The sequence below is a fragment of the Aquarana catesbeiana genome, linkage group LG04, assembly GCF_042186555.1.
Source record: "Aquarana catesbeiana isolate 2022-GZ linkage group LG04, ASM4218655v1, whole genome shotgun sequence".
NCBI lineage: Eukaryota > Metazoa > Chordata > Amphibia > Anura > Ranidae > Aquarana > Aquarana catesbeiana.
This window is the reverse complement of record NC_133327.1, coordinates 193,112,628-193,126,376: the sequence shown is the minus strand read 5'-3', so window position 1 is coordinate 193,126,376 and position 13,749 is coordinate 193,112,628. Positions and strand designations below refer to the sequence as shown.

At 40.0% G+C, this 13,749-nt stretch overlaps 1 protein-coding gene across 1 annotated transcript in view; it reads left to right on the top strand.

Moving 5' to 3' along the window:
• DHX36 (DEAH-box helicase 36) overlaps positions 1-13,749 on the top strand; it is a 174,986-nt gene that overhangs the window by 80,662 nt on the left and 80,575 nt on the right. The window contains exons 14-17 of the mRNA XM_073626057.1: positions 1,423-1,487; positions 11,697-11,840; positions 11,973-12,090; positions 12,175-12,273. Coding sequence (XP_073482158.1) covers positions 1,423-1,487; positions 11,697-11,840; positions 11,973-12,090; positions 12,175-12,273 — 426 coding nt within the window. The remainder of the gene's footprint in view (positions 1-1,422; positions 1,488-11,696; positions 11,841-11,972; positions 12,091-12,174; positions 12,274-13,749) is intronic.

Below are 13,749 nucleotides of genomic sequence, written 5' to 3'. Positions count from 1 at the left end.
GTGCCATTCTGCCGACATATATGTGTGTGCGGTGGTCAGCAAACGGTTAAAGTGATTTTTTTTTTTTTTAAAACAACAAATATGTTATACTTGCCTGCTTCATGTAATGGTTTTGCACAGAGCAGCCCTGGTTCTGTTCTAGGATCCCTCGCCCACGCTTCTGGCTCCTCCTGCCTTCAGAGTGCCCCAATAGCAAGCTGCAAATTATTGTATAGAGTACCTCAATAGCAAAGTAAAAAAACTTCTGCCTTTAGAACCACTCACTTCCTGCCCAGGTCTACATGTCCCGTGAGGCATTGCTCCTCACACATTCACAAGTTCTCAGGCACTTACTGGCATATATCGATGGTGTGCTGAGCTGTATGTGTGCTGCACTGTCTTCTGACATGTATGAATGGTGTACTGGGCTGTATGTGTGCTTCACTGTATTTCCGGATATGTAAATAAATAATGCATTCTATATGCAGTCCAACTAATCGGCTGACCGATTAATCAATTATGAAAATAGGATAAAAAGCCTTTTGTGTGCAGCAGACACCACAGCACCCCCTAATTCTTACCAGAGGCCCATCTCTTTCCAGCGATGTCCACGAGTGTATCGGCCATCCAAGACTCTCCCTCCTGATTGGCTGAGACACAGCAGCTGCGCCATTTGCCCCCACTGCTGGCAGTCAGTCAGCCAATCAGGAGAGGGGGCAGAGCCAGGCCACAGCTTCGTGTCTAAATGGACACCGGGAGCGGTGACTCAGTTCTGGTGCCCCCGTAGCACGCTGCTTGCTGTGGGGGCACTCGGCAGAAGGGGAGGGTCCAGGAGCACAGAAGAGGCACACGAGAAGAGGAGGATCTGGGCTCCTCTGTGCAAATCTACTCTAAAAGAGCAGGTAAGTATAACATGTTTGTTATTTTTATTGAAGAAAAAACAAGACTTTACAATCACTTTAAAGATCGTCCCAAATGCATAGAGCTGTATGTCTATAGACTGTTGTTATCTGAAAGTACTGGGAAATTTAAACTCTTAGGATCTTTGAAAAGCCCAGTAAAGTTTTCAGAGGACCGCAACAGAAGGGGAGAAAAATCTTAAGGTACAGTATACTTAAAAGTATGCGAGAACTTTTTGAAATTGCCAAGAAGATAGTAGACGGCTAGAACGTAGCTGCCGAGAACTTCCAACAGTATAACCAGTATATTAATAATAAAAACTAGTAGCCTGTAAGTTTTTCCCGCCGGCCATGAAAAAAATAAGCAGATCAAGACGAGAAATTGTATTTTCAAACATGATGCGTTTAGTGAAATAAAGAGCCAAGATATTTTTCAAGTATGATTTTATTCTTTAGTAGTTTATATATCTGATAAGATTTAATATATTGCCAGAAAAAGAACTTTGTAAAATAAAGCATCATTTGAGCTTTTCGTCTCCCTCAGGTTTTCAAAACTCCACCTCCTGGGGTACGAAAGATTGTTATTGCCACCAACATTGCAGAGACAAGGTAAGCCTGTGTGTATAGGAAATGAGCAGGGGATTATTACAGAATGTGTTGTAGCAAACTGTAGTTTACACAAAATATATTGCCTCATGTAATGAATTTATGAGCCAGTGTTTCCATGGTAAATACTAATCCTTGCGGTGCTCAGCGACACAACCTTTCCTTTCCTATATTCGAAATGTAATATCTCCCATTAGCAGTGAAGTAAAAGCAGGAGCAGAGTGCAGTAACATATAGCGCCTAGCCAGACTCAAGGTTACTGAACTCAGATTCCTTAAATGATGAAGCCCATTGCCTGGTTGTTTGTATCTGAGAGGTTTTAGCTATTATTATGAACAAATTCTATGGAACGAGAATCCTCCTGCTCATAAGGTGATTATTACATGAAGTGTTTGTAAGCTAAGCACTTATTCTCCTATGACAGATACCTTTTATTAATCATTGGGTAGCAAGTTGTAAATCATATTTTTTAGTGTATAGGTCATATGCTGTTCTTTTTCATTTGTATAGCGGTGTTAATTGCCACTACTATTGGCACTACTTAGTTTTCCACATACAGGTTGTGTACAGAGCCTGGCTTTTCCCCCACGAGTTTGTAACTGGCAGCTGCATATTTATGTGAACACGTTTCCTTTAAGTTTGTGTACAGGTTCAGCAAGTGTATGGAAAGCAGGAGTAGATATGGCGCTGCCCTTATGGGGTCAAAAGAATTTACTTCAATAGTAGACACTAACTCTGTTTATTATTTGATGAACCTAAAGTGTTGCTTGTAAATATTAAACAATTAAATATTGAAAACGTGAATCAAAGAGTTCAGATGCCTTCCTATGTTCTAAAAATAGATGGTTTGGGTTTTAGCTTGTGTTTGTCACAAATATATTCCTTATCTCATTGTGGTATGATTAAAACAAAATTAATAAATAAATAAGAAATAAAGTGTCACCAATTACATTAACTAAATTCAAAATGACAAAGTGCAATCGTGCAGCAAAAAGGTGCCTATATATCATTAACTAATCCAAAATGACAGTGTGCTACAGTGCAAGTGAAATTACTGATAGTTCAATAGAGTGACTAGTGCTTAATTACAAAAATCACACATAAAAGTGACTGGTGTACTTAGAACCAGTGTTTATGGATAGGAAAAATTCCATTAAGTTTGAAAAAGTTCTTTTGGAGTGGTTCTGAGGTGTTTACTTGAAAACAAATTAGTATAGGAAAGCTTCTTATCCAGGTGCTGGCTCTTTAATGGTGTCTTATCAGCATACTCTGATTCTGCTTGCACTCACCGGATTTTCTTACCCCTGCAGGGGTGCACGCAGTCACAGTATTTGCCACTGTGTAGCAATCCTGGATGTTCCCGTTCTATGCTTTACATGTTGTTTTGATGTGTTACATATGGAAGAAAGGAGGGATGCCCATAGCGTAAAACCGTATGTGAAACTTTATTAAAGCTTACTAGGATAATTGTACTCACATTTACAAAGATAAAATCGAGCATGAAATAAGTGTCCTGAACTGCTTAGCTGGAGGTGCTGCAAGTCGTCATCAGACTTCAACTGGGGCGTCCATCTTGCTATACCTCTCCCGTTTATATAATGCTAGTGCGCCGTGTACTTAGTGCGTGCTGTTTATGTGGTGGCCATTTTTGTATAGATATTGCAGACCGGAGTCTGGTGCACTTATCTAATGCTATGTTTGGCGGCCATTTTGGTGAGGATATTGCAGACCGTAGCCCACGTCGCGCGCTTGCGCACTCGTGTGCTGACGGCCCTGTTTATATTGGTGGTCAGATACATAGCTTAAGCCGCTAACAGGGGACGTCCCCCAGCAGCGCTCGGCTGTACATCCTCTTCCTTTGTGTCCTGCCGCAAATTTAAGCTGACATCCGCGTCTGGTGACACGCCCAAAGCATTAATAATTGTACCTAAAGATTTTTTCAGTATCTCTGCACATACAAGTCACACTTTTAAACGGTGCTTCCATCATTTAACACATAAATTACACTTTATATAAAATATACATTTAAAAAATACAATTGAAAATAGATGCAATTAAAATAAGTACAATTAAAAAAGGGGGTACAATTAAAAAATAAAAAATAAAAATGCAAATACAATTCAAAAGTAATAAAAATAAAATTGAAAGTAAAATAAAAATAAAAATATGTTAAGATGTGAGGAGTCCCAGATACTCAAATGTGAAGACTGTATTTATGTACCCCAAGTACAATAGTACTTGTTTCTATTTAGGGAAAAAACTAGCAATATGTATCCTATGGATTATCCGTAAATTTTATGATCATAATCAAAACTTATGGTAGGGAAAAAACCCCAATTCCCAATCCTATAGGGTATGTAACTATTTATTTTATGTGTGATCCTGAATATTTACTTATTGTTTTACCTAAAAAACAAATGAATGCAAAATAATGGATGATAGATATTCTTGGGGGTGTTTTTTGGCGAAGACTGGGTCGCATTCATGAAAATGATTATGAAGAACAAGCAGGCATTATAATCGATAGATTCGTGAAAAAAGGATACAACAAGAAAAAGTTAATGAGTTTAAAAGACAAGGTGAAGAAAAATCGACAGAAATATACTAATAGAAGGGAAACCAGCTGACAACATCAAGAAAAAGAACAGAAATATGGATATGGCCTTCTTAACAGGCTACAATAGACAATACAAAACCATAGACTCTATAATAAAGAAACATTGGTCCATTTTACAATCAGATAAGACCCTCAATTCCATACTGCCAAAGAAGCCCAACTTCATCTACAGAAAAGCCCCACCCCTCAGGAACAAGTTAGTGCACAATGCCCTGGACCCGCCGAAACAAATAAAAATAATACAAAACCTGAAAGGTTTCTGTAAGTGTGGGAATTGCCTACCGTGTAAAAGCAGTAAAAAAACAAATAGGAAAATAACAAAGTTTAGATCAGCGAATAATGGAAGGGAATATAACATCAAAGAGCTCATCACCTGCAATAGCACCCACGTGACTTACGTTTTGGAATGTCCGTGCCACATGCAATATGTGGGTAGGACTACTAGACAGCTACACGTCAGAATCAGGGAACATATCACCAACATAAAAAATGGATACCATAAGCACAGCGTCTCAAGACACTTTAAAGATTATCACAATAAAGATCCAACGTGCATGGTCTTTTACGGGATTGACAAAATTAAAGGACACTGGAGGGGGGATAACAAGAGGATTAAAATCTCACAAAATGAGACCAAATGGATATTTTTGCTGGATACCCTCCAACCAGCGGGAATGAACATCGAGGTTGATCTGAATTGTTTTCTTACAAATTTCTAGACCTATGAACAAATTTTAATAAACATATGAGATGCCATTCCGCACCCTTATGATTTAAATGAGAAAGCACATTAAAGATGAAATTACAATAATAAATTATCCCCTATTAGGACATATGAAAGAATGCGACCCAGTCTTCTCCAAAAAACACCCCCAAGAATATCTATCATCCATTATTTTGCATTTATTTGTTTTTTAAGTAAAACAATAAGTAAATATTCAGGATCACACATAAAATAAATAATTACATACCCTATAGGATTGGGAGTTGGGGTTTTTTCCCTACCATAAGTTTTGATTATGATCATAAAATTTACGGATAATCCATAGGATACATATTGCTAGTTTTTTCCCTAAATAGAAACAAGTACTATTGTACTTGGGGTACATAAATACAGTCTTCACATTTGAGTATCTGGGACTCCTCACATCTAAACATATTTTTATTTTTATTTTACTTTCAATTTTATTTTTATTACTTTTGAATTGTATTTGCATTTTTATTTTTTAATTGTACCCCCTTTTTTAATTGTACTTATTTTAATTGCACCTATTTTCAATTGTATTTTTTAAATGTATATTTTATATAAAATGTAATTTATGTGTTAAATGATGGAAGCACCGTTTAAAAGTGTGACTTGTACGTGCAGAGATACTGAAAAAATCTTTAGGCACAATTATTAACGCCTTGGGCGTGTCACCAGACGCGGATGTCAGCTTAAATTTGCGGCAGGACACAAAGGAAGAGGATGTACAGCCGAGCGCTGCTGGGGGACGTCCCCTGTTAGCGGCTTAAGCTCCGTATCTCACCACCAATATAAACAGGGCCGTCAGCACACGAATGCGCAAGCGTGCGATGTGGGCTACGGTCTGCAATATCCTCACCAAAATGGCCGCCAAACATAGCATTAGATAAGTACACCAGACTCCGCTCTGCAATATCTATACAAAAATGGCCGCCACATAAACAGCACGCACTAAGTACACGGCGCACTAGCATTATATAAACGGGAGAGGTATAGCAAGATGGACACCCCAGTTGAAGTCTGATGACGAAACGCGCGTAGGGCGGGACCACGGACGTCTTGCAGCACCTCCAGCTAAGCAGTTCAGGACACTTATTTCATGCTCGATTTTATCTTTGTAAATGTGAGTACAATTATCCTAGTAAGCTTTAATAAAGTTTCACATACGGTTTTACACTATGGGCATCCCTCCTTTCTTCCATATGTAACACATCAAAACAACATGTAAAGCATAGAACGGGAACATCCAGGATTGCTACACAGTGGCAAATACTGTGACTGCGTGCACCCCTGCAGGGGTAAGAAAATCCGGTGAGTGCAAGCAGAATCAGAGTATGCTAAGACACCATTAAAGAGCCAGCACCTGGATAAGAAGCTTTCCTATACTAATTTGTTTTCAAGAGAGTGAATACCTCAGAACCACTCCAAAAGAACTTTTTCAAACTTAAAGGAATTTTTCCTATCCATAAACACTGGTTCTAAGCACACCAGACACTTTTATGTGTGATTTTTGTAATTAAGCACTAGTCACTCTATTGAACTATCAGTAATTTCACTTGCACTGTAGCACATTGTCATTTTGGATTAGTTAATGATATATAGGCACCTTTTTGCTGCACAATTGCACTTTGTCATTTTGAATTTAGTTAATGTAATTGGTGACACTTTATTTCTTATTTATTTATTAATTTTGTTTTAATCATACCACAATGAGATAGGAATATCTTTGTGACAAACACAAGCTAAAACCCAAACCATCTATTTTTAGAACACAGGAAGGCATCTGAACTCTTTGATTCACGTTTTCAATATTTATTGTTTAATATTTACAAGCAACACTTTAGGTTCATCAAATAATAAACAGAGTTAGTGTCTACTATTGAAGTAAATTCTTTTGACCCCATAAGGGCAGCGCCATATCTACTCCTGCTTTCCATACACTCATTTGTACATTCCACCTAGGTGGGATTGTATATGTAGAGGCAGCAGCCCCACTTTAGGATTAAATTAAAATAAAAATACATTCAGCCATTGCGCGTATTTACCTTATTTACTTCTTACAGGTTCAGCAAGAGCCGGCCAGGATGTGGGCAGGCTAAATGTACCAAGTTGATCAACCTGGGAACAGCCAGCATGCTGCGTATTTATCTGTGATTAACTCTAGCGCCTGCTGTAGCCGCTAGCAACAATCGCTGTCCTCTCCCGGCAGGGACGTCCTCCCTCCCCTGCCTCAAGAAGACAATGGCCTGGCTGGAGGAATTGCCACATCAACATTGTGTTGATGGGCTAATCAAGCCAATTTTTTGCCGGCGAAGTGGCCTAGTTGTCAAAATAGCAGTTAATGGATTACCGTTTTAAAGGGGTTGTAAACCCTCACGGTTTTTCACCTTAATGCATTTGTGCTGTCTCGGGTCCTCATTGGATAGATTGATAACAGCAGGAGCCATTGGCTCCCACTGCTGTCAATCAAATCCAGTGACACGGGGGGCGGGGCTGAGTCCTGCTGTCTATGTCAATGGACGCAGCAGCAGAACTCGGGAGCGTTCACACATGAGTGCCCCATGCAATGCAGCTCTCCGTGGGGGCACTCGAGAAGAGCAGGAGCGCCGCGGGGGGGTCCCCAGAAAAGGAGGATCGGGTCAACGCTGTGCAAAACCCTTGCTCAGAGCAGGTAAGTATAACGTGTATGTTTAAAAAAAAAAAATAAAGAGCCTTTACAATCACATTAAGCCAGGATACTTGGATAAATGAAGACTTCTAAAGGTTGTTTTCTCTGTCTTTTGTTGAATTTGGCTTCAGCTAACAAATATTAGTCTGCCACTGGCCTCCAATAAAATAAAGCTAGCCCAGTCTGACATTTTATATAGCTAAGCGAGTACTTTTTGGATTTCAAAAATGATCAATAATAAATTAAAGCGGAGTTCCAACTGTTAAACTTTTTTTTTTTTTTTTTGATGAATATTGTTAGTTTAAAACTTCTATAAAGACTCACCTTTCTGGGATGTATCGCCGCTCGATTGCTGATTTCATAGAGGAAGATATCTTATATTCCTCTTTCCTGGCAATTTCCATATTGCTTGTGGGCAATTAAAGCCCACAAGCACTATCTTCCGGGATCAGGTGCAGCTGAGCGACCAGCATGCACCGCCCGTTCTCATGTATGCGCAGGAGGTACGGCCCGCAGCGCCGTACACTTCTGACGTTGCCATCACAACGGTTGGCGTCGTCGGAAGTGCCTGTCCCGTTGTGATGGCAGCGAAGCCCTCGGCGCTGCCCACTGACTCCTGGGAAATGATGACACACATCTCCCAGGAACACTAGCGAGCACGGGCTCCGAGGGAAATTGCGTCAGGCGCCAGGGAGAGGAAGAGGCAGATTACAAGGCACCCCTTACAAACAGCCAGGAAAGAGTGAGTAAAAAAAAAAAAAAATTCCAAATGTTGCTTAGGTTTATTGCTGCTGAATACTGCAAAGTAAATTGAATGGGTGGAACTCTGCTTTAAGAAAATATTGTAGCATGTGGAAAAAAAGACAGTTTTGCGGTTTATAGGTAACCATTCTCTTTTTAAAAGGGAGGATTTTTCTCTGCTCATATTTTAACTCCATCCGTTGGCCCTTTTACAAAAAAGATTGTGACAGGTCCTGGTGATGTGTGTGTTTATATGACAGGCAGATGTCTCGCCACCTGCTGTGTTTAATGAGACACTGGTGTCTGTAACCACCTACTCCCGAATGATGCACATTGTGTTTAAACTTAAAGGGCAACTGTACTTTTTATAACAGCTGCTGGCTCTGAAATTGTATTTATGCACTTTTTTTTTTGTGTTTCTGGATTGTGATGACTGCACCCACACCTTTCCTCATCTTTAGCTGGGAGACAGCCTTTGTGGCCAGTGAAGAGTGTAAAGCCTGATAGAGATTGTCTTCCAGCTGATGACTAGATGTGGATAAGGGTGACATGACAAGCAATAAATTAGGAAAGCATCCGACCAGTACAGGCTTAGGCAATCCTTAAACAGCTTTTACAACATAATAGATGAAATAATAGCAGTCCATATTTAAACGTCTATCAAAATAGCTTCATGCTTTTTAAATAAATGGAGATACTGTTTCAAAAACTGTCAATGATCACTATGCTATTTACACTTGTATAATTTGTATAATTAAATGGAAAATGATAACCAGGGGAAACTGTAGAGGGCAAAATGAGTGGTGTATTAAAGTCGGAATTAAAAATGCATTGAAAACATCCTACCTGCACAAACTTTTTTCATCCATGCAAAAGGTTGTAGTTGATAGTTTAAAGCATATTCATGCCTAAGAACAGGGGGATGGCCCTGCATCCTGACATATTTTTCTCTAGATCTGTCTATGATGGAGCTCTCCGGTCATTGTTCTCCTTGCGACAAGGCTCAGTTGGGAAGTTTCTGAGTTTGTGGGCCAGGGCAGGGAACCCTGGGCAGTAGCCTCAGATGCTCTGGTGGCACAAATACTGCCCCTCTAACTCTCTTCCCTGCTTGTCACCAAGTCTCCAATAAGATGGCATTCCTGTTCTCTTGACTCCAGACTGGCGATATAGGGCTTCGTTCGCTGAGCTTGTTTGGTTGCTCGCAGACGCTCTGTGGCGTCTTCCATTCCGTCCAGACCTTTCTTTCTCAAGGTCCAACCTACCACCCTGCTTTAAAGCTACTGGCTTTATGATGGCTGCTGTTGTACAGGCCCGGAACCTATCACAGGCAAAAAAAACTTTGTTCAAAAAAAAAAAAAACACTTTTTTTACTAGAATATTTCTAAGCATTGGAGCCTTTTTATATATGAACTTGGGAACATCAGGGAGAATGGGTCTGTGATGTTCATCTTTTTTGAAAGTTGTATTAAGCCCAAAAACGTTTATTATATTGCAGCTTATTCTTAGATGTGGTGGTTCAATTCGTTTTTTTTTTTTTTTTGTTTGTTTTCTTACCTCTATTTTTATCTGGTGATCCAGCCAGTAAGTCTGTTCTTTTTCAAAAGAACAAGCTGTCCTGCAAATGTAGCAGTTAGAGGAAAGCAAACCATTTACAGGGGTGCTTACAATGATCGGCTTTTATTTATGTAAAACCTTTATCTCGAAAGAGACAAACAGTTTGCTGTAACTGCTTATAAAATATTAGCTGGAGTTTGGCTTCACTGTGTTATTGTATTCAAATCTGCTAATACATCTAACTCTCCCTACCCCCAAACGGGCAATGCTGCTGTCCAAAGGTTCCCCCTTTGCTCCTCCGTCCAGATTGGGGCAGGAGGTGTGTTACTTGCTGGATCACCAGGTGAAAACAGAGAAAAGCCTAAAAAAAAGTAATGCAGCCACCACATCTAATGATTGCTAAGCTGCAATATATTATGTTTTTGGGTTTAATACAAATTTAAAAATAGCCCAATGTCTTATTCACTCTCAATTTTTTTATGTTTGATATTATCAAGGGGAATTGCTGTACCATATTGCTCACCATTCTGTGCACTATTCCCTATTCATTTATCCTTTATTAAATCGTCCTTATGCATTTCCTGTACATTTTCTGCTTCAGTAGCTTCCTCGATGTAACCTTTTTTTCCTAAATCTTTCCCCCACAATTTGAACTTTTGTTAAAAATGTTTCATCTTCCATGCAATTCCGTCTCAGCCACATCAACCCTTGTCAACTGCCCTTTGGGAATATTCATTATGAATAGTTCCTAGTACTCCACCATAACAAGGTGATTCTACAGCCTCAGCAATCCTTTTTGCCTAAGGATGCCTTCTGTACTAAGCCTCAGATGCTGGTAGATCAAGTTCTTTACCCCTTAGGTGTAATTTGTGTTATCAGGTGTTGCCAGAAATTGATTTCTGCAATTCAGCATACAAGATTCCCTCTTTACTCATCCTGAAGGCTCAAAAGCAGCTCATTCTACAAGGAGTGTTGGTACAACTGGGCTAATTCATACATTTTACAGTGTTTTACGAAGCAGGCTGCTGCTGAGTTCTAACCTATTATGATTTAGTCATTTGGAGCTTGTTGTCATGTTTCTCTCCCTTCTTATTCAGTGCTTTGGGACATCCCTATCATTATAGAGATGAAGATACCCTGTGTCCTGGGATGTACAATTAAGAAAATTGGATTTTTGCTTTAATTCTTTTCTTGGGGGTACATCACAGGAAACAGAGATCCCATCCCAGCCGGTGTGATTTATGGCTTGCTACAAAAACTGAAGCCTTCCTGGGCCCTTTCACACTGATCAGTTTTTCTTTCGTTTATGCCTTACCAAAAGAAAAAAATGCATGCCCTTTAAATCCTCTGGAACTCTACACACCAGTCACTTGCAGGTCAGTTACATTTTTTAAAAGCTCTGCATGCTGCATTTTTGGTGTGGGGGAAAAAATAAAAAAGACGCACCTCCCCATTGATCTGATTGGAAAATACAGCACTACAGTTAAGGCTTTGGTGTGTTTTGAGTCACATGTCCATTTTTCACATGTCAAAACCTACCGGAAATGCAACAAAATTGCATATGTGTTTTACCACGTTTTTGCAATGGTGCAGTGTGAAAGCAGCCTAATGAGGAAGAGTTATGCCTAGGAGGGGGGTTTCCTGTCTTTTTTGCCAGTGTTTAATCACCTAAAGTTGGCAACATAACCCTATCGTAATAGAGATGTAGGTGTCTTCTGATGTACTCCAAGAAAAGGATTTTACAGGTAAACAAAACTTTTTTGCACTTTTTTTAACAGTGTAACAGAATGCTTAGAGTAGTATGCTTAACTGACTAAAAAGGAGCAGATATGACAAATTAATTGTGATGGAGGAAAGAAATCCTAATCCTTTTGTGTTTCTTTTTAGCATCACAATAGACGATGTTGTGCATGTGATAGATTGTGGCAAAATAAAAGAAACAAATTTCGACACTCAAAATAACATCAGCACTTTGACAGCGGAATGGGTTAGCCATGCAAATGCAAAGCAGAGAAAAGGACGAGCTGGCAGGTAAGCAAATGTTTGATGATGATGTGAAAGTGATGCAGTTGGCAATATAGAAATAATGTACAGTGCTTAAATATGACTTAAAAACGAACAAACTGCATTTACTCTAATAAAATGTGTTTAATTATTTCACAGAGTAAAGCCAGGTTTCTGCTATCATCTATACAACAGCCTGAGGGATAGTCTTCTAGATGATTACCAGCTGCCAGAAATTGCAAGAACACCTCTAGAGGAACTTTGCCTACAGATAAAGGTGTGAATGTGTTCTACATTTTCCTTTGTCACCAGTTGTGTTAAAGTTAGTGCCACTAATCAGTCTGTATTGCTTCCTATTCAGATTTTAAAGCTTGGAGGCATTGGCTTCTTCCTTAGAAAACTGTTGGATCCACCATCACAGCAGGCAGTGTGCCTGGCTATAAATCATCTTATGGAACTGGTAGGTGCAATATATGTATGGCAATGCATTGAATTTCTCCAAGAATAATGTATTGGGGATTAAATGGTTTTAATTGTACATCGCAGGACACAGAGGATTTAAATATTCATGACCCCCCATCCCAGTGGTTGTAACAGCGGGTTGGGGGGGGTCTGCTTCCCGCACACACTATCACTTTGTAAAAGTAGCAGGGCTGTGCTGGGCTCCGCTCAAACAGCTGTGTCATTCATTCACTTCCCTGTGAATGAATAAACTACAAGTACTGTCACCACCGCAGCACACAGCTGCAGCCTGACATCAGCAGATCGCCGGTGCGATGCTTTCCAGACTTGTGTTTTAAAAAAAATTAACGCACATTGTTTTTACCTGCAAAAAATTGTGCCATTATTATTTTGTATGCAAAGATGAGCTTAGGTTTTTAAGCCTCTGCTTACTGCAGCTTTGGCCATGAGGTACTTCAAGCTGTTCTTTGAGTTTGACAATCTAAATCCCTTATTTTGGACATGTTGGCATTGTTTGCTATGTTGCCAACCCCTCAGGGTCGCTAATAAGGGGCAAGCACCGGTCTTCCTAGCCTGGGCAGCAGGAGAATTGGATTTGGGCAGGAGAGGGGATGATCGGTGTGGAGAAGCATGTATAACTCCCGCAGCTCCATACAGCCAGCAATTCTACAGGTTACGTCACCTGCACAGCGCTAGCAAGTATTAGGGGCATCTGATCAGGTGTTGACTGCCAGTTTAGTGTTTGACTGTGCAGTAGTAGATGGAGCTGTGCTCTCACAACAACATAACTAGTGATTGTACCTGTGAAAAATATATGCTGATATATGCTCGTAACACTTAGACAAATACGATGTCTAAAACAATACAAAAGTCATAAATGTGATTTAAAATGAGTCCCAAGGAAATGGTGAAAAAGCTTGGAAAGATATGTCCTGAACAATTAGCATAGAAAGACATCGCACCACCTGTGCAAGCAAAGGCTGTAATATTCAAAGTAGAAAGTCCTCCTCGTGATGATGGTGTGTCACAGTACAGCACAAAAGTGTATCCACCACCACCACTACATAGATTGCACGCTTACACAAGCTGAATCGTTTGCGGCTAATACCCAGCCAGGGCCTTTATCTCCAGAAACAGCAGGCAGATGGCAGCTCGGACCAGATAAACATTCCAGCACTCAGGCAGAGCAGATAGTCATATCCCTCCACAGGGCTCACCTGACCCAATGCCCTCCCTCGGAAGCCGAGCTCATAACAACCCAGAACGAAAATCGCTCTCCATAGTGTAAAACCAAACTATGTATTTAATGAATAAAACAGTAATGCACTTACATCAATATCATGTATAAAAACATGGATACAAAATGTTGTCCGGCTATGATGAAAACGCCTGTCCTTCCGGGATGTTGAACAGCGCATCGCTTCTCCCGACACGTTTCATCACAATTTGCTGGCATCCTGGGGCACAGCGCTAG